Here is a 25,400-nt window from a genome sequence, read left to right on the forward strand (position 1 = left end):
CTAACAAATCGTTTGTAAAAAAATTATAACTTTAGAGTTACGCTGTTACCTTAACTTCTATAGAACAGATCTCCATTCTTACTTCTAACTTAGTAAAACTGGCCAAGAATGTAAGTTTTGATAGCTCATTAGGTACTTATTAGTGCAATTAGTAGAGGTGTTTTTAGAAAATAAACGTGTAGATAAATAATGTTTATAAATTTTATTAAATCTTATTTCTCTAGATGTATAAAACATTTGAAGTGCATTTTTACATAAAAAAGATTACAAGTGATAAAATATAAAATTACTTAAAAACCACAATTTTATAATAAAGACATCATCACAAAAAAAAAACAACTAACATGAAAAATAATAACAATAATGCCGTTAACAAATAAATACATACAATCATTTTATTAAGATTTCGACATTTTTAAAGTTTCACCTAAAACAAGTTTAAAATTAACAACCTCTTATATTCAAGAAATAAATTAGATAAAATCCAACACAAAACAAACATTCAATAAATAACATTCACACAATCCATTAAAATTAGGTTAAATAAATAATATAAATAAGAAATTAAAAGATAAAAATAAGCATCCAAAACCAAAGCTCTATTAAAATCCAGGAAAAAATATTAAAAAGAAAGTTTTCCTAAATAATAATTATTTCGTCAAATTATATCAGTCAGCTTCTGTCAATATACTACACAAAAAATATATCGTAATTTTTCCACACTGTGTGTAGTTCGTAGGTAAGCCTTATTTTGTAGCACCTTTGAACACTTTGCTAAATTCATCCGAAAACTTTTTCGAATTTTTACACTCTGGCATCGATTAATGTGTAAATAAGAGTTTTTTTACATTATAAATCGGCCATTAAATATTGACAGTTAATAGGGTTATCCTAAGTGCGTTTCAGATTATCCGATCCAATATCGGATGTAGGACCGATATCCCATACATTACGGGCGCTATCTTTGATTTTTTCCATTGAAATCCTTCCGACATCCGATATCGGATCGGATAATGTGATACTAAGGTTAACTTTATTAGCAACCTACAAGTTTACACTATAATATAATTCATATTATGAATTTATTTAAAATAATTTTATTTATATTGACATTTTCTAAATTAAAATCTTCTGTCTTCAAATATTGAACTCTGTTTCTCTAAACACTAACTTTAAATATCTAAATTTAAATGATAAACCGAATAGTCAATGAATAAATTAAATCGTTATTTCTGTTGATCAGCGCAAAACGGATTATCCTAACTTTGAATCTTGGAATTGCAAATTCCAAAACAGAAATGTTCTGCGTGAACAAACATTTAGTCATTTTGTTCAATGAACGTAACATTTTATTAGTAGCCTGTTTTGACTTTGTGAAGAGATTTTGTCCAGATTCCTTAATTATCTGTGGCCTATTTCACAATATAGACAATGAGGAGGCATACTGACATTTTATCCCGCGAGGCTGCGCCTGTGCAAGTGTCTAGGCATGTCACTGTCATTCATATGTGTGAGAGAGAAAACACATATCATCTTCTCGCTCTTACGTATGAAATTCTTTATCTGTGCAATCAGTGCAATGGATTAATAGGGTGGCGCCATCTGTCGTAACCTTTGAGTGTGCCTCCTCATTGTCGCCCGATAGTGACTCTTCGTGGTGCATTACCTGTTTAACATGTAAATATTGACGCTGAGGAACAATGTTACTTGTAAACCCAGAAATAAGCGCAGTGTCAATGTCACTGTGATGAAATACCACACTGAAAGTATCTGAACATCTTTTGTGTTTATTTCAAAAGAAAAATCGAATAACCCCTGGAACGTCGTTGTCAAAAATTTGCTAATAAATAACCAATCTGTTAAGTACAGTTTACATTGTCTGAGACAGATCTGGAATAAGGCGTTTGAGGGGTTAAACTTCAAGTTGATAAAATAATTTTAACGATTCAACTCGCCTATGTTTATTCACTCGTGCATTTTCGAGACTGAAACCATGCAATTTTAATACATTTCAGTAAATAAATTTGATGCTATAATATAACTACTGGTAAAAAAAAAGACATTAGATAATTGCTTAAAACACAACGCACCTTTAGAGCGAAATCGACCCAACTCAATAGCGATTTGTTTCAACGTGAAGTCGATTTCGTTGTAAAGGTGAACGCGACAAATATTCGTCCCACTTACTCGAAAATTAAATACACAATTTTACACGAAATAAAAGTTTTTAAAACAATTGTTTATCGAATAGACGCTGTCGCATAACAGTCTTTGTTTCTTCATTTGATCGAATTCCAGTCGACGATTCGATCGATGAGGCTCCCTGGTACTCGTTTAGCATCTGAAAATATAAAATAAAACACATAATGTATTCAAGTTTTTGGTAGGTACCTTTCAGTACCTGCTTAATCTGTCGCGACGAATTCTCTTTTGATTAAACTTATTTTTAACCCCCGACGCAAAAACGACGGGGTGTTATAAGTTTGACGTGTCTGTCTATCTGTATGTCTGTTTGTGTGTCTCTGTCTGTGGCATGAACGGATGAACCCATTTAGATTTCGTTTTTTTTTTGTTTGAAAGCTGTTGTGTTCTTAGGCATGTTTCATGAAAATCGGTTCACTATGTCGGGAGTTTTTTCAAAAGATTAATTTTGTGGTTAGGTTAGTTACCATTATCTTGTACACATTTTGTACCACTTACTAGTACATGCATACATTTTTGTATTCATAAAAAATCTACACAGCGGCCCATATCCTTCAATTTGATTATATCCTCAAATTCTATTTTAAACAGCTCTGGCGTCATAAAGTTTTCTCTAGCTTTTTCCTAATCAATCAATCAATTATCAATCATTAAGGTAAAATATGTTTGAGAGTGCACTATTCGCCAACAAACTGGTTCCAGTTTGGCGAAAAGAAAAAATGTAATACATTAGTCATAATTAAAAAAAAAAAAAAAACAATCAATCTTTATTTCTGTACCAAATATCCTCTAAAACTTCCTCCTCTCTTCCCCACCGTGTTTATTACACCCTACCTCGTTCAATTTAAATAATAATGGGTCAACTGTGTAGTAGAATGTACTTAGAACCACTTAGATTTTTTTTCGGCTTTTAAAACAGACGATAATTTTTGTGCATACTTCGGCACATTGGTTTAGGGCCACCTGCACCACCCGCTTAACTCAAGATTAGTGGGCTGTCATGTCAACTGTAAAATTCAGGTTAACCTCGGGTTAACCCTCAATTTTCAGTGGTGCAAGTGACCATTAGAAGCTTGCATTTGCACGAGACAATGGTAGACTCTTTCATGGAATGTTCAGTAACAAATAACATTTGAAAAATTCACCTTCCTAAAAATAGAACTCAGTAATAAAATTCTTGAAATTATTCGAGCGTACCTGGCAAAGGGTTTCCTCAGAACGACGAATCTGTAATGTTTCATCTTTTCAGTTCTTTAATCCTTTGTTACTTCCGAATCTGAAGCTTGCTTATAAATTAAGATTTCAATGGAGTTAAAACCGCAAAAAGCAAAGTAATACTTAGTAAGTAAATGATAATGTTTTTCCTTAGCTTAGTAGGTATGATGACTATAGATTAGTTTGGAAAAGAGACCTCAAAGCAGATCGGACCGTATACAAATTAGGAGAAGTTACTTATCGTGATTAGATTTTATGGTTTTTGACTAAATACAGTAAATACACTCAGTTCAACATTACTTGTCCAATCATGTAAACAAATACTGCTGGAAAACATTATCTCACTTTTCTCTGGAATTATATATTAATCATCACTTAAAATGTTATTATATACTTAAATAAACTCACAAAGTATTGAAATAAATCAAAAAACCACTGAATAATATAATTTCTAAAACGATTTTCATCAATAATTGTAATTACGAAAAGATGACATAAAAATCTCCTGACATTACGAAGTCTAGATTGTCTATGAGTCGTAATGTTGGGATGACAATTTAACGTTATGAACGATCGATATTAACGTTTGAGTTTGTAAAGCTTGGAAAAAATGCGTTGATATTAACTACAATAATAATTTATCAGATTTTTTAACCGACTTCTTTACGTAGAAGGAGGAGGTACTGTATTCAGTTTCGTGTTTATGTTTTATGTAATTATGTTCACCGATGACTCCGAGACCCGTGATCGTGATGAAAAGTGAGACAAGCCTTTTTCACAGGATTATTGCAAATGTGGCGAAAAAGAAAATTTTGTTTTTAACATAGATATTGTGTGACGTAAAATTAAAAATCCTTTGATGACGTCAGCAGCGAAATTATCGTTAATTAATTACATCATTTTATCGACACTTCCAATCACTAGTAATTGTCTTTGACCATATTTGATGTTTCGTTTGTTTACTGTATTGGACAAGTAAGGTTGAACTGACTTTACCTTAACTTCTAGCCCGATTCCTTGACTACTCCATGATTAGACTTATATTGACCGGGATATAGACCGTGATTACCTTTTTGATTTTTGTCGAGCTTTCACCGGTGAAGTCAGAATTGAACAAACGTAGTGACACTGTGAGTGTAGTGTGTTTGGACAGATCATCGAGTGTGAATGCAACAAGTGGTAACGCTGAAAGTGCACGCAGCCGACGCGCGCGAAGGAGGGTAGATCGCGCGCTGTCTATGCAACTTTAACATCCACCCGCCTTCGTCATCATGATCATCATCATCGTTTCGGTCTATATCCCGGTCAATATAAGTCTAATGAAAATAACCGTGAATCATTCAAAATGGAGTTAAGAGCCATGATTATTAATTAAAATCGAAACTGCGTTTCATAAATTTAAAAGCGGAAAATTGCTGACTTGGGTGAGAGTTGAGAGTTCAACTCACGGCTTCTTTATTTGGTTCAAGTCAGTCATTTTCCACTTTTAAATTAATTTTAAGGCCAGTGGCATCGATACGTTTCTGCTTTAAAAAATATAAGTTCTTGCTTTTCTACAGTCTCACAAATAGGTACACTTCATCATCAATTACGTTTGATACTTATGCTAGCGGAACCCGTTGAAACTAATTTTTAATCTCCGACGCAAAAACAACGGGGTGTTATAAGTTTGACGTGTCTGTCTGTCTGTGTGTGTGTGTATCAGTCTGTAGCATCGGTGCTCCAGAACGGATGAACCGATTTAGATTTCGTTTTTTTTTGCTTCAAAGCTGAGTTAGTCGGGAGTGTTCTTGCAATGTTTCAATGAAAATCGGTCCACTTTGTCGGGGTTTTTTTTTTAAATTTATATATTCTCGTGGTTAGGTTTTACTCCATAACATTTAACATAGAAAAAGCGATAAAATGGTGGCAGCACCAACAATGGACGCCTTAGAAGTATTTATCGTGACACCAAGGACGATATAATGCCGGAACAGATAAAGCGCATACAAAAAAAGGCGTACCCATGAAATGTATGGGCATTTTAGACTTAAAACTAGATGGCGTTGTTTCGCAGCCTGGCCAACCAAGTGGCCAAAATCATATGTTCCCCAAATATTTTTGGGTGTTTTTATTTTTTATAAGAACAAATGACATGCTTCTTAATTTTAATATCGTGATATCACTTCAGTATCTAATTTTTTTTCTTAGCCTATTAGAGTGTCCCACTGCTGGGCAAAGGCCTCTCCCCTGGCTCTCCATAATTCCCGATTCTCCGTTACTTCCGGCCAGTTATTTAGGAAGTCGTCAAGGTCGTCCCGCCATCTTTGCCTTGGCCTGCCCCGCCACGCTTTTTCATCGTCATCCACTTGGTGGCTAGCCCACCTATCCGGATGCATGCGATAGACGTGGCCGGCCCAGTCCCATTTAAGCCTGGCGGTTTTTCTGCCAACGTCAGCAATGCGAGTCTTAGAGCGCAGCGTGGTGTTACGGACGCGGTCGGTCCTTTTAACACCTAAAATGCTGCGCTCCATAGCGCGTTGGCAAACCTTCAGTTTGGACTTCTGGTTTTCTGTGAGCGACCATGTTTGTGCACCGTAGGTTAGGACGGGCAGTATACACATGTCGACGAGTTTTCGTTTTAGTGAAAGTGGAAGTGCTCTTCCAGGCGTTATCGACACGGCGTTCGACTTCTTTGTCTTGCCTGTTGCTGAAAGAAACTAGCTGGCCCAAGTAAATGTACTCGTCGACATATTGTATATTCTGCCCGTCTACCACGACCCTACGTTTCTTGCTGTTGGTCATTGCTTGGGTCTTTGCACGATTCATTTGAAGTCCAACCTGAAGGCTCGCGTTGCTCAGATCTTGGAGCATTTGTTGTAATTCTGATTCCGAAGAGGCGAAAAGGATAATGTCGTCGGCGAAACGTTTGTTATCTTCTGTCGCCGATGACATCCCTCTATCCCAGGAGACCGCCAGTATCTACATAAAAAAAAATATTTGTAGGCATCATCAGTGTAGTTATGATAGTATTTAATAGGTGGCGCTAAAAATTGAGGTACAATTCTTAGTATGATTGTAAATCCTATACCTATAAATGATCCTTGGCGACACCTTTATTTTAGTTCTGACTGTAAACCAGCGAATGGGCGGCCATAAGTAGTAAAAGTGTTTACGCTCTAGAGAATAAACTTCGATATTTACAGGCCATTTGCAGGTGCGAAAATAGTATTCACAGTGCTTTTATCTTTATTCTTCCCATCCCCATTTATAATGAAAATGATGTTCAAAGTGGGTAGTGGACATTCATTTTTAATTAAATTACTAATTCTACGTAACGTGAGGATCGTCACCTCAAAGTACTTATATTATTAGGCATGGGATCCCCATGCCTAATAATATAAATAATATAAGTACATGGTTGCCCCATTAGTGAAAAACCTATTTAATTCATCAAGTTCCTAACTGTAACGAGCTTATTAATGTAGTAAGCAGCGATCAAACAGTGTAATTATAATATACTGTTTTTGCTAGAAGCGGGCGTTGCCCCAATAATGCAAAACCTACCGAATTCTTCAATTTCCTTGCTATAACAAGTTTCTTCATAACATGATACGCAGCAATCTTGATACGCTGCAGCGTGTTAGCTCGGCAGCTAGGGTGAAGCCGACAGTATAGTGTCATAGTATTATTTTTGCTAGGAGGGGACGTTGCTCCATTAGTGCAAAACCTACCTTGTTCTTCAGCTTCCTAGCCGCGACAAGTTTATTAATATCACGAAACACAGCTATCATAGTATTTATGCTGTGGCGTGTTAGCTGAGCAGCCGGGGTGAAGTCGACAGTATAGTGTAATAGTATTATTTTTGCTAGAAGAGGGCGTTGCCCCATTAGTGCAAAACCTACCTAGTTCTTCAGCTCCCTAGCCGCGACCAGCTTATTAATATCATGGTACGCAACAATCATGGTATGCTGTGGCACGTTAGCTGAGCGGCCGGGGTGAAGTCGACAGTGTAGTGTAATAGTATTATTTTTGATAGAAGAGGGCGTTGCCCCATTAGTGCAAAACCTACCTAATTCTTCAGCTTCCTTGCCGTGACAAGTTTATTAATATCATGGTACGCAGCACTCATGGTATGCTGTGGCGTGTTAGCTGAGCAGCCGGGGTGAAGTCGACAGTAAAGTGTAATAGTATTATTTTTGATAGAAGAGGGCGTTGCCCCATTAGTGCAAAACCTACCTAATTCTTCAGCTTCCTTGCCGTGACAAGTTTATTAATATCATGGTACGCGGCAATCATGGTATGCTGTGGTGTGTTAGCTGAGCAGCCGGGGTGAACGCGGGCGCAATCCACGCCCTCCTGGCCGCGCCGCGCCGCTCGCATGTAGCGGAAAAAGCGAAGGATCTCCGGGTTGTCTGAAACTGGCCGGCGGAGCTCGTTCAGTTCTCTGAAAAAATAAGTTTGTGTTATATACTTTGATGCGTAGAAAAAATAAGTAAGTACCTACCTACATAACAAGATACAGAAATTACAGTCACAAAGTTATTTCTGTAAATTATCTTTTGCAGTTAAATACATGGTCATAAATAAATAAATATTGGGGACACCTTACACAGATCAACTTAGCCCCAAACTAAGCAAAGCTTGTACTATGGGTGCTAAGCGACGATATGATTAAATAGATAAATACATACTTATATACATAGAAAACATCCATGACTCAGGAACAAATATCAGTGCTCATCACACAAATAAATGCCCTTACCGGGATTCGAACCCAGGACCGTGGCTTAGCAGGCAGTGTCACTACCGACTGAGCCAGACCGGTCGTCTAAATACCTATATGTTGCCTTATTATGTTAGAAATAACATACATACATAAACTCACGCCTCTATTCCCGAAGAGGAAAATCACACGAAATTGTAAAGATTTAAGTGTTAGTACTTTTTCAACATATTTTTAACAATCTATGGGCTGAATGAAAACAAAATCGAAACATTTCAGTGACAGGTTACCAGGCCATCGCCCACATAATAATTGCACCCATATCCTCATCGAAGGAAAGAGGGTGGTAAAATTCTTTAGGGATATTTCTGGGAGGACGCACCTGTCTATTTGATGTCACCCATATTTTTAACGAGTGACATTTCGTTTATATTACAACTGTCATAAAATACCAAAAATAAATGTAGGTAGTATATTTTAATTTGATGGCACGATTGCACCGATACACGTGCAAGCAAACGATACACACGATAAGTTTTATGGTTTATGTTGTTGGTACACGTAAACCTACTATCCTGAAATACGAGTAGGTACTAAATAAATATACACTTAATAAACACTAAATAAACACTTAATAATAAATATACTCCAAACTTGGCTACTAACCGCCATGAATTCATCATTGTCCCTATAGTCGTTTCAGGGTCTACTCTCGACCAACATCTTAAGAGACTCTCGCTAGGTATACACGGTGATCTTGGACACGGCGCGTAACGGTTCCTCTCTCTGCGGCCCTAACACTTAATAATAAATTGTTTTGTATATTTTACACATTAATAAAATAGCCTAATCGAAGAGAAAAGATAAATAAAGGAAATATACACAATAACACTAAATAAACAAATTAAATTATTTTCTATGAGGATAAATTAATTTGTTCTAAGAACTAAATAAACACTTAATAATACCTCTAAATACCCTGCCAGCTGAGCCGCGGTCCTGGGTTCAAATCCCGGTAAGGGCATTTATTTGTGTGATGAGCACAGATATTTTTTCCTGAGTCATGGATGTTTTCTATGTATATAAGTATTTCTATATTTTTTTTATTTTTTTTTATACATATTCTTTATTTACATGAACATATTTACATAATTATATAAGAAACTAAGACTAAACTTAAAAGCTAGCTAATGTCTAAAATAGGCCCTTGAGGCATTGTACCAAGGATTTCTATATTATATGTCTGAGTACCCACAACAAAAGCCTTCTTGAGCTTACCGTTGGACTCAGCCAATCTGTACCTACACAGAATGTCCTATAATTTTTATTTATTTATTTGGTTCCAGGTAACCTTCTCCAAAGTTCTTTATTATCTATTTAACGAGAGCGTAGATAATTAAAGTGACCGTAAATCAGCGGGCCCTTTTATCTGGGCTTTATTATACACGTTAAACTTCCGTGAGACATATTCAAATAATTAATTGAAATACGGTTGTACTCACGTTATTATATCGCTATTGCTGCGACATGTTTCGGGCCAATTCGGAGGCCAATGCGGAGTCTAGCCGTCGCGTGAACTCCTATACGCCTGAAGAGGGGCCTCCGAATTGGCCCGAAACATGTCGCAGCAATAGCGATATAATAACGTGAGTACAACCGTATTTCAATTAATTAATTAATTAATTATTATAGTCAGTTATTGTTTTAATTAATATGTAAATGTGAGAAGTGACGCGTGACACTTTCACGGACGCTTCACGAAATTGTTATTTACTGAGTAAAAAGGCGTATCCTTTTGGTTTCATATTTAAACCATTAACTTGTATTAAAATAATAATTATATAAAACTAAATTTGTTTTTTTATCATGCAGAAACGTCTGCGAGCGATATTACATATTTTTAAATTAAAGGAAAAATGGAAAAATTCACACCTCCGGCAGAACTCGAATTACTCGAAAAACAGGTGTGAATTTTTCCATTTTTCCTTTAATTTAAAAATATATATAAAACTAAACAAAAATTTTACAGGCAAAGTCTGTCATAGAACCTGTCCTCGCTATCCATCATTGGACTAAGGGCCACTTGCACCAACGAGAATGGAGGGTTAACCCACCATTTTATATGGAATTTGACAGTGACAGTCCACTAACCCTGAGTTAAGTGGTTGGTGCAAGTGGGCCTAATAGGGCTATAATACTAAGGCCAATCGTCGATGAGTTTTTCAATCTAAAATATGCTAATATAAAAAAAAATTAAGGTAGGCTGCGTCAGGGACACAGCCGCGATGGATAACGTGAAACGTTGTGTGGACCACCGCTACTGAGGAGGGTACGTAACTAACTAGCGAAGGCCGCAGGCCGAGCTGCGGATAGACAGTGCTCCCAGGTATAACAATAATAAGTGTCTAAAAAGCGAAGCGGCGGGCCGGAGGCCCAACGCTGAGCTTCGAAACCCAGCGAAGGCCGAAGGCCGAGCTCCGCGTAGGGCCGAAGGCCCGGAGCGTCCCCGTGGCGCTCCCAAGTACGCGAGGCCGCAGGCCGAGCTGCGGACAGATAGTGCTCCCACACAGAGCAATAATAAAAGTGTCTAAAAAGCGAAGCGGCGGGCCGGAGGCCCAACGCTGAGCTTCGAAACCCAGCGAAGGCCGAAGGCCGAGCTCCGCGTAGGGCCGAAGGCCCGGAGCGTCCTCGTGGCGCTCCCAAGTACGCGAGGCCGCAGGCCGAGCTGCGGACAGATAGTGCTCCCACACAGAGCAATAATAAAAGTATCTAAAAAGCGAAGCGGCGGGCCGGAGGCCCAACGCTGAGCTTCGAAACCCAGCGAAGGCCGAAGGCCGAGCTCCGCGTAGGGCCGAAGGCCCGGAGCGTCCCCGCGGCGCTCCCAAGTACGCGAGGCCGCAGGCCGAGCTGCGGACAGATAGTGCTCCCACACAGAGCAATAATAAAAGTGTCTAAAAAGCAAAGCGGCGGGCCGAAGGCCCAACGCTGAGCTTCGAAACCCAGCGAAGGCCGAAGGCCGAGCTCCGCGTAGGGCCAAAGGCCCGGAGCGTCCCCGTGGCGCTCACAAGTACGCGAGGCCGCAGGCCGTGCTGCGGACAGATAGTGCTCCCACACAGAGCAATAATAAAAGTGTCTAAAAAGCGAAGCGGCGAGCCGGAGGCCCAACGCTGAGCTTCGAAACCCAGCGAAGGCCGAAGACCGAGCTCCGCGTAGGGCCGAAGGCCCGGAGCGTCCTCGTGGCGCTCCCAAGTACGCGAGGCCGCAGGCCGAGCTGCGGATAGATAGTGCTCCCACACAGAGCAATAATAAAAGTGTCTAAAAAGCGAAGCGGCGGGCCGGAGGCCCAACGCTGAGCTTCGGAAGGCCGAGCTCCGCGGGGCCGAGGCCCGGAGCGTCCCCGTGCTCCCAAGTACGCGAGGTCGCAGACCGAGCTGCGGACAGATAGTGCTCCCACACAGAGCAATAATAAATGTGTCTAAAAAGCAATGCGGCGGGCCGGAGGCCCAACGCTGAGCTTCGAAACCCAGCGAAGGCCGAAGGCCGAGCTCCGCGTAGGGCCGAAGGCCCGGAGCGTCCCCGTGGCGATCCCAAGTACGAGGCCGCAGGCCGAGCTGCGGACAGATGGTGCTCCCACACAGAGCAATAATAAATGTGTCTAAAAAGCGAAGCGGCGGGCCGAAGGCCCAACGCTGAGCTTCGAAACCCAGCGAAGGCCGAAGGCCGAGCTCTGCGTAGGGCCGAAGGCCCGTGTCCCCGTGGCGATCCCAAGTACGCGAGGTCGCAAGCCGAGCTGCGAACAGATAGTGCTCCCACACAGAGCAATAATAAAAGTGTCTAAAAAGCGAAGCGGCGGGCCGGAGGCCCAACGCTGTGCTTCGAAACCCAGCGAAGGCCGAAGGCCGAGCTCCGCGTAGGGCCGAAGGCCCGGAGCGTCCCCGAGGCGCTCCCAATTACGTGAGGCCGCAGGCCGAGCTGCGGACAGATAGTGCTCCCACACAGAGCAATAATAAAAGTGTCTAAAAAGCGAAGCGGCGGGCCGGAGGCCCAACGCTAAGCTTGGAAACCCAGCGAAGGCCGAAGGCCGAGCTCCGCGTAGGGCTGAAGGCCCGGAGCGTCTCCAAGAGGCTCACAAGTACGCGAGGCCGCAGGCCGAGCTGCGGACAGATAGTGCTCCCACACAGAGCAATAATAAAAGTGTCTAAAAAGCGAAACAGCGGGCCGGAGGTCCAAGTCCCACGCAGAACAATTATAAAAGTGTGTAAAAAGTATTCTGCGTGGGAGCACTATCTATCTGTAGCTCGGCCTGCGGCCTCGCGTAAAAACACTAAAGGTAAACAAAATACAAAAGACAAGACCGTGGGGCCTTCGGGGCCTGCGCACTACCAAAAAAGTACTGTACATATAAATAAATAAATAAATATTGGACGACACCTTACACAGATCAACCTAGCCCCAAACTAAGCAAAGATTGTACTTTGGGTGCTAGGCTACGATATACATACTTATTATACATACTTATATTACTCTTTCTGCTGTGTGTAGCGAGCCATCTTCGCAGGCTATGTCTTTGTCTTTGGGTACAGGTGACAGCGTAGCGGTGCCGACTGCTGCCGTGAGCGTTAAGCAAGCACCACAGATCCCTGCTACTGGAAGCCAGTCAACACAACAAGTTTGGCATCGACGTCTATCTCATCTGAACGCCCGCAGTATGGAGTTACTGAGAAAAGGTATGGTCACTGGTATTTCTTATGACAACAATAATTTTGAGTCGTGTGTTTCCTGTATTTTAGGTAAACAGACTAAGTTGCCATTTCCGAAGAAATCTGAGACCAGGGCTAAGGAAATCCTTGGGTTAGTTCACAGTGACGTCATGGGACCACTACCGTGTCCGTCCATAGGTGGGAAAAGATATTTCCTGTTGTTCATTGATGACTTGTCAAGAAAAACATTTGTTTATTTTCTTAGGCGGAAGGATGAGGTTTTTGAGATGTTTAAAGAATTCAAAGCTCTCGTGGAAAACCAAACCAATAAGAAAATAAAAGTTCTTCGTAGTGACAATGGTGGTGAATATGTCAATTCTAAATTTCAGAAGTTCCTGAAGGCGCATGGAATTCGACATCAGACCACGGTTCCAAGGTCATCAGCTCAGAACGGAGTCGCGGAGCGCGCGATAAGAAGCGTTACGGAGAAAGTCAGGTGCATGCTTCAGGAAGCAGGCTTGAAGAAGGAATTCTGGGCAGAAGCGGTCAACACCGCCGTCTACCTTAAGAATCGCTCTCCGACTAAGGCTGTGATGGGCAGTACACCAGAAGAAAAGTGGACAGGTAAAAAGGAGAATCTTAGCTACCTGCGCATTTTTGGCTGTCAAGCTTATGCCCTTCAGCACAAACGGGACAAACTGGATCCCAAAAGTAAGAAGTATATTTTTGCCGGATACTGTGACGACACAAAAGGTTACAGACTGATAGATCCGGAGAACCCGAAGACTGTCATAAAAGCTAGAAACGTGATTTTTCTAGAACATGCTTTTTGGAATGACACTTCATCAGATGAGTATGACAGTTCACGTTACACTCAGATTAGTTTGACGAACAATGTAACTGTCACTGATAATACTCAGGCGCAACCCGCTTTACCCGTTTTACCCCAAGAGCCCACAGAAATATCTGATGAAAACGCTCAAGATAACAGCGTCATTACAACAGATGATTCTGAGAGCAGCAGTGAGACCCCAGATGACCCTGCGGATGAGACATATGTCCCAGGAGATTCAACACTGGAAGACTTTGAAAACTCTACGGATGGAACGAGTGAGTTTGAGTCTGCTAATATAGCAAACACTGTATGCAGTGACAACGGGGACCCTCTAACAGTTCGCGAGGCGCTGAGTGGCCCGGATGCGAGTAAGTGGAAAGCCGCGATGGCAGAAGAGTATAAATCCTTCATCGATAACAAGTGTTGGACTCTGACTGACCGCGATGCGAAGCAACGGCCTGTCAAATGCAAGTGGATCTTTAAAAGAAAGCTTGGCCTCGATGGGGAAATACTGAGATACAAAGCGCGCCTTGTTGCAAAAGGTTATACCCAGAAATACGGTATTGATTACGAGGAAACGTTTTCTCCTGTAGTAAGATATTCCACTATACGTACGTTACTAGCTTTAGCAACGGAACATAACATGAATATCGAGCATCTTGATGTAAAAACGGCGTTTTTGAATGGAGATTTAAAAGAAACCGTTTTTATGGAGCAGCCAGAAGGCTATAAGATTAAGGGCCAAGAAGATAAAGTTTACAAGTTGAATAAGGCCATATACGGACTGAAGCAAGCTTCGAAGTCTTGGTATGAGAAAATAAATGGCGTTTTGACAAACAAAATGAAGTTCAAACGTTTATCTTCCGAACCTTGTGTTTATGTCAAGTCGAGCGGGAAATCCATTATTATAATTGCGCTCTATGTTGATGACATAATGTTGTTTTCTTCAGCTGATTGCCGAGATACGGCTGGAATCAAAGAAGAATTAAAGAAGGCCTTTGAAATCAAAGACTTAGGGCCAGCTCATCACATTCTTGGAATGAGGCTTTGCAGACAGAATGATGAGATTACTCTAGACCAGTCAAGCTATATTAAGAAGGTGCTAGAACGATTTCATATGTCGGATTGCAAACCTGCGCGAACACCTATGGAAACAGGTCTGAAGCTCGTGAAATCTACAAAGAAAGATTGTACGCACGACTACAGAGGCCTGATAGGATGTCTAATGTACATAGCGGTATGTACGCGACCAGATATTGCGCATGCTGTCAGCTCACTCAGCCAGTTCAACGACGCGTACGACGAGAACCACTGGAAAGCGGCGAAACGCGTTCTTCGCTATCTGAAAGGTACGCTTAATCATTGTTTAACTTTTCAGAAGTCAGGTTTAGACATCGTCGCATATGCTGATGCTGATTTTGCCTCAAATGAGATCGATCGCCGATCTTATACCGGTTTTGTGTTCAAAATCGGAAATTCTACTATCTCATGGGAGAGTAGGAGACAAAAGACAGTCGCTCTTTCAAGCACGGAGAGTGAGTACATGTGTCTGTCAGATGCTTGTAAAGAGGCTCTCTTTCTACGCAAGTTTCTGTTCGAAATTTACGGGGTACAGTATAGGATTACTTTGTTTAATGACAATCAGTCTGCACTGAAATTGTGTGCTAATTCTATGTACCACGCCAGAACGAAGCACATCGATGTACGGCATCACTTCATCAGGGAAATCGTTGAGGAAGGTACTGTCGTTTTGAAATACCTATCAACTGATGAAATGGTGGCCGATGTTTTAACGAAACCATTGGCAAAAGAAAAACATGATAAGTTTGTTAGTCATTTATTTGTATCGTTAAATAAGTGACTTGGCTCTAAGCAATATACTATATACTTGTGAAGGTATAGTTTGTTTTAGATCCGTTTCATGTATGTTTTGACTATTTGTAGTTTTATATGTTACGGATACTTTACGAAATTTACTGATACCTTTGCTATGCCTATTTTTGTGTTGTAGGTAATGTTTTGTTTTTTAGACAGCGGATGTGTCTAATGTATTTGCTTAGATTACTATGTGTTTAATGTATGTGATGTACATGAGTTTATATTGGTTCAAGGGCCAATGTTAGAACCTACGTAAGTTTATTAACTATGAAGTTCGTATGTGCACCATTATAAACTCTGCTGGTTGAATAGAATCGTCTTCTAGACAATGTCACACAATGTAAACATGTCAGTTTGGTTCAGTTCGTTTGCCTGTGCGGTCGGCACAAATATATATTGGAAAACTATCTAGTATTTTATTTACTGTGTCCACGGATATTTCCAACTTAGTACTTTACTGAATTTTAACTACAATGAATCATTATCGCTTGATCGTATGTTATATGCAGCCGCCGGCGCCATTCATTCTAATGCATATTTGGGGAGATGAATATGTTTTACTATAGAAAATGTATATTTATTCCAATCCTTATTAGTTAGTCTTAGTATTTTAAGTACCTTTTTACGGTTATATGCTTAAATTTTTGCATACGATGGCCTTAAAAAACGAATCGGAAGAGACTAGATTGCTTCGGTATGTTATATGCGATGGCGGCGCCATACATTCTAATGCATATTTGAGGAGATGAATATGTTTCACTATAGAAAATGTATATTTATTGTAATCCTTAGTAGTTAGTCTTAGTATTTTAAGTACTTTTTTACGGTTATATGCTTAAATGTTTGCATACGATGGCCTTAAATGAATCGGAAGAGACAAGATTGCTTCGGTATGACTGTTATATGCGATAGCGGCGCCATACATTCTAATGCATATTTGAGGAGATGAATATGTCTACTATTCAAATAATGTTTAAAATCTAATGTCAACCGGTGTGGTGTGAGTCTAGACGACTTGTTATCGCTCACAAGAGACCAATTTGCCTGTCGGCCTTCGAGTTAATACCTTTGACGAAGGATTTATTAGTTGACTTAGACAGGAGGACTCGGTAATAAATGTCTAGGAATTATTATTAGTGTTGTATTATTAATAGGTTAAATTCCTTACGGATTATGTAGCTAAATTTAATGTTGCTTAGAGGTTTCTGCGGACCTTCATCAATTTTAAGTAAGACACGGAAGAATACGGGTTTATATATTGATAAATTACAGTATAAATTAATCTACGGAATTTATATGATCGTCATAATGATAATTATGTTTAATAGCAAATAGTTATGGATAATCTAAGCAATAGAAAACATGAAAGAACAATTTGAGTTTCAAATGGTATTTCAAAAACTATTATATTTGACCGGGATAGCATATTAGCTGTTTTGCAAATAGGTCTAAATTCACATCTCCGTTTTTACTCGTACTTGCTCAACTAAGCCGAGGTAGGTTATCATACGGGACATATTTGGTCCGACTGGTGTATGTACATTAGAAGATTTAGCTGTTCTCTACTTGATTCTAACTTCACATCGTTGAAGATCGTGCCGACCTGCTTAACGGCCTAGCTGAAAAAACAATCGTTGATGATAGGCGTTGATCGAAACGCAGTTTAGGCTTTATTGCGCCAATACGGAAGAACGATAGAAATATAAATAAATAAATAAATATTGGGGACACCTTACACATCAACATAGCCCCAAACTAAGCAAAGCTTGTACTATGGGTGCTAAGCGACGATATACATACTTATTTAGATAAATACATACTTATATACATAGAAAATATCCATGACTCAGGAACAAATATCTGTGCTCATCACACAAATAAATGCCCTTACCGGGATTCGAACCCAGGACCGCGGCTTAGCAGGCAGGGTCACTACCGACTGAGCCAGGCCGGTCGTCAAACGATAACGAAACGATATTATCATAATCGTTTGTGCATTTGGTTACATACTCTGGGTGGACAGTAGGTCTCTTACGGGGCGTAATTGGCCGGGCTGGCATACATAAGACAGCTGATCAGTTGTTGCGTTCATGACTAACTGCGCATTGATTTTTTTTCTTACCTGCTCAATTGCGCGGATACCAGAGTCCTGGTTACTGTACGGGGCATATTTGGCCGGACAGGCATACATAAGCTGTTCCTTACATCGCAGATTTTTTTTATATAAGTACCTATTAGTAATCTTACCTGCTCAACTGGGCAGATACAAGGTTACTGTACGGGGCGTATTTGGCCGGACTGGCATACATGAGGCATATCAGCTGTTCTCTACATGATTCTAACTTCACATCGCTGAGGCTCTGCCCGCCGACCTGAGGGCCTGTGTTCACTGCGTTTTCTGATGGAGCTAGACCTGAAACAATGAATATTATTTTATTGATGAGCAACTTCTAATGCGACTTCAAACTGACAACGCGTAACAGTCAGTGTTACGTTGCGTGAAATGTCGCTCACTCAGCGCGTAACATTCTGTCAGTGTCATTGCGTTGAACGCGACTCACTCATTCCATTCATTCACTTATTCACTCAGTCAGTGACAGAAGAGAAAGCCAAGAATAGATTTGAATGGTGGAATGGTTGGTTGGAATGTATCTGTTTTATATTTCAATCGAATTGGAAATTCTTTGTTTTTTCGATAATTTGATTGTTACTGCGACTGTGTTTTATTTATATTGAGAGCGCCTATTTTTTTGTTCATTTTTGTAGCTCATAGCTTATTGTTCACTCGCTTTTAATGGCACCGGTGTCTTACAACTTAAAAATGAGAGAGGATAAAAAAAAACTGGTCAAGTGAGACTCCTAGTTGAACACGAAGTGTAATGTCATATAAAAACTGTAAAGGAACATGTCTGTTGTATTGGGGCCCGACTTAGAACATTCTGCTTTTAGTACGAGTACTTGAAATACATCACCTGAGAATTTTTTTTTATGAATAATCTATAATATAAAACGGGACATAATTTCAAGCAAAGCCCCATTATTGTTGTTCCCTCTTTTGAATAAGCTGTGACTCAAATGACTCTACCATTACGCAACGATTTAAACAAATTTATTACGTACGTACATCATTTATTCACATCTAATTCTCCCCAAATTGCCGTAAAACCTTCTCAGGATATTCATCAAAAGGCCCAAAACCGTGGAATATCACGAAAGACATTATTAGCGAGTTCGTCATTTTACTGCGTTTATCAGAGGAGCGTTCGGTAAACAAGCTGTGAATACAAAGTGCCAAAAATATGTATACATGCCACACACCTGTAAGTACAGGCAATAAAGTTCTGTATACATAGTTTGGCACTTTGTAGCTGTGTTGTGGACTGTACAGAAGACGATCAAATATTATATCTAAGCGACCAAGGTGCTCACAAATAGGTATAAATGCCTCTGATGTTATGGCGCTAAGAGTATTTTGAGTTTAATTTAAATTACCCTCTTTTCCTATGTATCTAATGGTGACTTTACATATAGCAAAATGTCTTCTGTATAGTAAATGAGATTATTTGATACCTTATTAAAGCAAGGTCTTCAAACGCGTGTTATTTGTAAATTATTGGAGCGAAGGAAATTGATAATTGGTACCCTTAATTTGAATTTGCTTTCGAGTATATGTAATTTATTTAGATATAAAATTATCTCGCGTGTTTCGTTTTGCTCCAACTAGAACCTAATAACAAAATATGCGGTGTTTTATAATACGTTAATGGGTAATTCTCAAAATAGTGGCATCGTACCCTGCCATCACGTTTTTGAATAGGAATTATGCGAAATATATAATTTTCACATATAATTAAAATTTTCATAAGTAGGCATTAACGTGACACATCGAGGCCAAAACATACTTTTTCTGTAAATATAATACTTTTGTAAAAAAAAAATAAAGAAGACCGTTTTCTACTGTACCCTGCCTTGTCACAACGTGACACTGCTCAAGTTTTTGCTCTATAGATTATTGAATTGCAGTTGTATGATATTAAAATATCGTTTTTTGTAGAGAATAGACTACTATATTCTTAAATATACGTTGCACGGGATGTTTCGATTACTTTTGAACACAAATTTTCACGTTCAAAGTTTGTCCAGCGATATTTTCTCTATATCCTGTGCGTCCGTGGTATTGCACCTCACTCACGCACAGAAAGTCTTATTGAGACCCTAATATACGTAAAACACGTAGCCAGTATGGTTCTAGCCGCTGGTGTAAAGGTTTGTGTGTGAGGTGCTGCGGTCTTGTGGTTAGAAGTTTTCAAAGTGTGACGTTCGGAGTTTGTAACAGGTATGTCCACTTTATTCTGGCATGATTATTTTAAAATATTAATACGGCAGTTTTTTTACGAATAACATTTTAATGTTGTATTGAAGTATAACTATTTATATTAAAATTATGACAGTTGTATTATCAACAGTTTCGGAGATAATATCTAGTTAATCGGATTTTCACTACAACCTGTGTAACTTTATCCTGCCATCACTCTGAAGGGTAAAGTGACTGCTGACAGGATAAAGAAACACAAGTAAAAAAAAGCTATTTTGACATGGTTTTTACCAACTTGCAATGTATGTATGTATGTATGTTTGTATGTATGTTGAGGTCAAATCTTGCAACCCAATTTGAAGCAGAAATGTTCAACCGACTGAGCTGAAATTTTGTATACATGCTGCGGATGACGTTCGCATATAAGCGCCGATATGGGGCATTGGGTCCTTCGATATTGGGCAATAGTCTACTCAGCGCCGAAGCAGTTCCGACGAGGCTAGGAACCAATTTGATAAAATGTTCCTCGGAGTACCAATTTTGGTTTGAATTTAAGCCCAAGTACTTAATTTGGGACGTAAGAGGGACCGCCTCACCGTCAACAGGCAACATCCCTATCGCTCTTGCATATAGGCACGACAGAACCAGATTGCATTTCGATTGTCAACGATTATCATTTTGGCTAGGTCGGCAGCAATCACTTTCATCGGGCAGAAGCCAACCTTTCCCTCGAAAACCACGTCATCGGTCGTGGCAAGTAACACCGCAAGCCCAAACAAATTAATGCGCCCAACTGTGAGCTCAGTTGCCACTGTGGCTCTCCTTATTATCCTGGTACTTTCTTCCCCTCACGGCTACTATTGTGTCATCGGCATAACAAATGGTGATCATGCGGAGAAGTTAGCCAAGTCAAAGCCAATGCTCCAGAGCAGGCACCCAGTACTGACCCCTGTGGAAAACTGTGGGTAGGTTATGATTATTATGAATATGCATGTGGGTATGAAGAAGAATAAAGAAGTCAGTCTTGATTTGAGCACGTAGCCTCATGGACCTGTCCCTATACATTTACATGGCGCAGCCGGTAGGAACACCACACTCCATTCGTCTTTCTAGGCATCTTCCTCCTGATTCATTGAGCACTTCTCTATCTGCGAGGTAATGCCCTATGGTGAATGATGATCTTCAAATATAAAGGTGCATCGTGGAAGCAATGCGCCTATTTTATTACCACATAAGGAAGACAGCCGAAGTAATTGGCAATGTCAAGAGATACTGCGATGGCTCCCTACCTTTTCTCTGCTACCAGACCGCTGTATTTATGCAGCGCATCAATTGCGTCTATCGCTCCTCCCAGAACCCGATCTCTGATGTTTGGGCACGTGTCTTCCAAAATGCGTGCACAGCAGTAGATGAGACTTACAATGATGCGCTCAACATCGTGCCAGTTTCATCTAGGAGGGCAATGGGACGGTATCCTAAGGGACAGTCAGCTGGACTACCCTTTTTTCTAAAGGCACAGTCTGCCCACCTTACAACGAGAATTTATACCCTCTCGGAGGCAGTCGTCAATGTGGCCACGTAATCTACTTCCAAGATGTTTAAAGAGCCAAGGCACGCCGTCCCGTCCGGCCCTAGAGTGGCCCTCATTTTAAATACTGACCTCATTATCTTGACATCTGTTACCAAGGAGACATCAAGGAGACGAACCAACTCTTCCACTGGGGAAGCCATTTCAGGCATTACACGCACAAGTACAACTCACATTGTGAATCATGATATGTGCTTTGTTGTTTTACAAGACTGTGATTATAGGTACTTATTTATTTATTCTTTATTGCACATAAAAAAGTACAATATGGTGTACATAATCCCTTAAGGCATTCTCTACCAGTCAAACACTGGGTCAAAAAGAAACATTTGGTACGAGCAGGCATTGTGACAGAAAACAATAATCAGATATCACTTACTGTACTTCAACTGTTTTGAATAAAAAATAATGGATATTGTTTAAAAAAATATTTTTTTTTGCTTTTGTTTCTACTTAAAGAAAAAAATTTGATCCTAACAAAATCATAATAGTCGATATACGTTGAATTATTAGTGGTAAACTTGTTTTTTTTATTCAAACTCTCTTTATCCTGCCACGTTTTCCCTGCTACCCTGTCTATTCACTTTCTCCTGTATGTCTAAAATTTCAACTCGCCATAAGTTCTACGTTTTTACGACTATTTCGTTCCCTCCCGCAAATTCCGTATCATTGATACACTCAAAAACATATATAAATCCAAAAAGGTACAAAAAACCATTTTCATTTTTTTCCATTCACTTTACCCTGACGGTGCCACTTTTTTGAGAACGAACCTAATATATTTTTTTTAAAATAAATAACTTATATGCATACATCTACAATAAAATACACACACAGTTCAAGCTGTTTTTATTCTTACCTAGTCTGGCGAAGATTCCATCCAGTCTGGATAGCAGAGGGGAGTAGAAGGGATCGTAGTTACTCAGGATCATTGAGGAGGCTGGGATTTTCTGGAATACCTGAAAAATTACAGAAATAATTTAGAAAAATTACGTTTTTTTTTTAGTATGAGTAGGGAGACGTTTGACCACGATCACACCATTTTATTACTTCCTATAATCACCGTTGCCGCAGAGAAATGTAAGTTCCTGAAGTTTTAACTTTAGTATTGCAACTTTAACTTTTAAATTTTTAGATTTTTTAATACTACGTTTCTGATGTTAGACATAACAGGAAATTATACTATACACTTAGTCCCCGTGTGGTGACGGGTTAAGAATTTCACCACCCCCTTTCTTCCCGTGGGTGTTGTAGAAGTCAACCGTGGGATATGGGTTAAATTGTGGCGTAGGCGAGAGGCTGGCAACCTGTCACTGCAATGGCACAATTTCGATTTCTATCAACCCCTTTTTGCCAAGAGTGGCACTGAAACTTTAGTAGTTCATGTGCTCTGCCTACCCCTTTATGGGACACAGGCGTGATTGTATGTATGTATGTATGTATACTATACACTTAAATAATGATTATGTTAATATTTTCAATGGAATTTCAAACAGATTCGCTAAGGCCTTTAAAGCAGCAGTTGCCAGAATTCCAATAACTACAAGGTAGAATTCAAAGGCATGTTTAATTTACCTTGTCCTATTGTGATTTGTATATCTTTGATGTCTACACAATATCTTTAGTGAAGTACACAACTTAACGTTGAAAGGATCGGATCCGAAAGCAGGGCAGAGAACGTAATGTAATTAATATAATATACTAGCTTTTTCCCGCGGCTTAGATCGCGTTAGAAAGAGACAAAAAGTAGCCTATATCACTCTCTATCCCTTCAACTACTTCCACCTAAAAAATCACGTCAATTCGTCGCTCTGTTTTGCCGTGAAAGACGGACAAACAAACAGACACACAGACTTTCTCATTTATAATATTATTATTATTTATTATTATTTATTAATCAGGCAGGCAGTTATAACAACTGATAGTTGCCTGTATCCAACAATTCTTTCTTAAGATGTGTTCTTTAAATTTGTTAAGTAGTTATCTAGTCGGTTTTTAAACTGGTTAACATTCAGTGCTGAGATCACGTCCTCTGGTAGTTTGTTCCATGTTTTGACCACTCTGTTGCTGAGAAAATGTTTGCGAGGGTTGTTTTTAGACAGTTCAGATATTAGTTTGTACTGGTGGCCTCGCAGACGGGTGTTATTATTGCGCTTGTACAGGTCTTGAAACTGGTCTATGTCATAGTGCCCCGTTAAAATCTTGAACGTTTCAATGAGGTCTCCACGCTCTCGGCGTTCTTTTAGCGTTGTAAGCTTCAGCACTTTAAGTCGTTCTTCGTAAGACATTTTTTTTAGTTGTTTGGGTATTTTTGTGAAACTACGTTGCACTTTCTCAAGCATCTCAACATCTTTGGCGAAATAAGGGTTCCAGACTTGGAAAGCGTACTCTAAGATGGGTCTAACATATGTCTTGTATATCTTAAGCATGAGTTCAGGCGTTAGTATCCCAAAGGCTTTTCTAGCGAGGTATATTAAAGATTTAGCTCTTTTGGTGATACTTGTTAGATGTTCTTCCCACTTGAGGTTTTCGGTAATTTTGACTCCCAAGTCTGTTTGCACTTTAACTGGTGTAAGTTTCGTTCCTTCCAGGGTGTAAGCAAGATGTGGATTGCGGTTACCAACTTGTAGCACTGTACATTTTTCAGCATTCAAACTTATGAGCCATTCCTTTGACCATTTTGCTATCTCGTCTAGATCCTTTTGAAGTTGGTCGAAATCATGTAGAGGGTTAGAAAATAACTTCGTGTCGTCGGCAAAAATACTGACGCTACATTGGACATTATGAGGCAGGTCGAATGTGTATATTATATAAAGCACAGGTCCAAGGACTGATCCTTGAGGTACACCGCTGTGAATTTCTCGCTGCTCTGACAATGTATCGCCAACTCGTACACAGAAAGTTCTTTCTCGAAGGAACGCCTCGATCCAAGTGAGAAGCCTACCTCGTATACCCACGAATTCCAGTTTGTGTAGTAGCCTTGTTGTAGGGACTTTGTCAAACGCTTTCTCGTAGTCTAGATAAATTACATCTATAGGTTCTCCATTGTTAAAACTCTTGGTCCAGGACGAGAGGCATGAGAGCAGGTTGGACACTGAGGATCGGCGTGGACAAAAACCGTGTTGCTGATCACTTATCACTTCATGCTGGCTGAGGAAGTTCCTTATATGCTTTACTACGATCTTTTCCATTAATTTACAAACAACACTCGTGAGGCTGATTGGTCTATAGTTAGCTGGTTCCAATTTGTTGCCCTTCTTGAATATTGGTGTTACGACAGCCGATTTCCATTGCTTTGGTAAGGTTCCACAATCGTAAGAGTGTTGCATCATTTTAGCTAGCGGTTCTGCCACATCACAGTTCTTTAATAATATCACAGGAATGTTGTCTGGTCCTGGCGAGGATCCGCTCTCGTCTCTTTGATCGATTGTCTTACTTTGTCTGCTGTAAAGTCTATATCAGCGATGGAATCGTTTATTCTAAGATTTGGTTCTAGGATAGGTAGTTGACCTTGTGGTTCCTTTTGGAATACACCTGCGAATTGATTTGCAAACACTTCTGCGATCTCAGTATTTTGTGTCACAGTTTCACCTTTGTTGTTACGAAGAGTCGTTGGCACGCTAACCTTAGAAGTCACTTGTTGTCGTACATAAGAGTAGAATTTCTTGGGGCCGGCCTGTACTAAGTTTGTCTCGTATGTAATGCGGGAAGATCTACACAGGTTGGTTAGCTTATTGTTAATTTTCTTGTAGTCGCTGTAAATTGTGTCCAGTCTAGTTAGCGAGTATCTTTTCCATAGGGCTTTCTTTTGTTTCATGAGGTTGCGGATATCCTTTGAAAGCCAGGGTTTATTCGTGGCACTCGATATCATTGGTCTCTGTCGAGGAACATATAGATGAACAGCATCTTCAACAGAAGTACAGAATAATTGATATTGAGTTTCAACACTTTGCTCGTCTTTT

General features: G+C 39.9%; 1 protein-coding gene across 1 annotated transcript in view; it reads right to left on the reverse strand.

The window, feature by feature from the left end:
* Positions 1 to 197: 197 nt before the first annotated feature.
* LOC125238236 overlaps positions 198 to 25,400 on the reverse strand; it is a 163,895-nt gene continuing 138,692 nt past the window's right edge. Inside the window, exons 7-10 of the mRNA XM_048145511.1 lie at positions 22,298 to 22,397; positions 17,783 to 17,948; positions 7,636 to 7,843; positions 198 to 2,341 (exon numbers count right to left, since the gene is read on the reverse strand). Coding sequence (XP_048001468.1) covers positions 7,636 to 7,843; positions 17,783 to 17,948; positions 22,298 to 22,397 — 474 coding nt within the window. The 3' untranslated portion in view covers positions 198 to 2,341. The remainder of the gene's footprint in view (positions 2,342 to 7,635; positions 7,844 to 17,782; positions 17,949 to 22,297; positions 22,398 to 25,400) is intronic.

This window comes from Leguminivora glycinivorella, chromosome 23 (assembly GCF_023078275.1).
Source record: "Leguminivora glycinivorella isolate SPB_JAAS2020 chromosome 23, LegGlyc_1.1, whole genome shotgun sequence".
NCBI classification, from domain to species: Eukaryota; Metazoa; Arthropoda; class Insecta; order Lepidoptera; family Tortricidae; genus Leguminivora; species Leguminivora glycinivorella.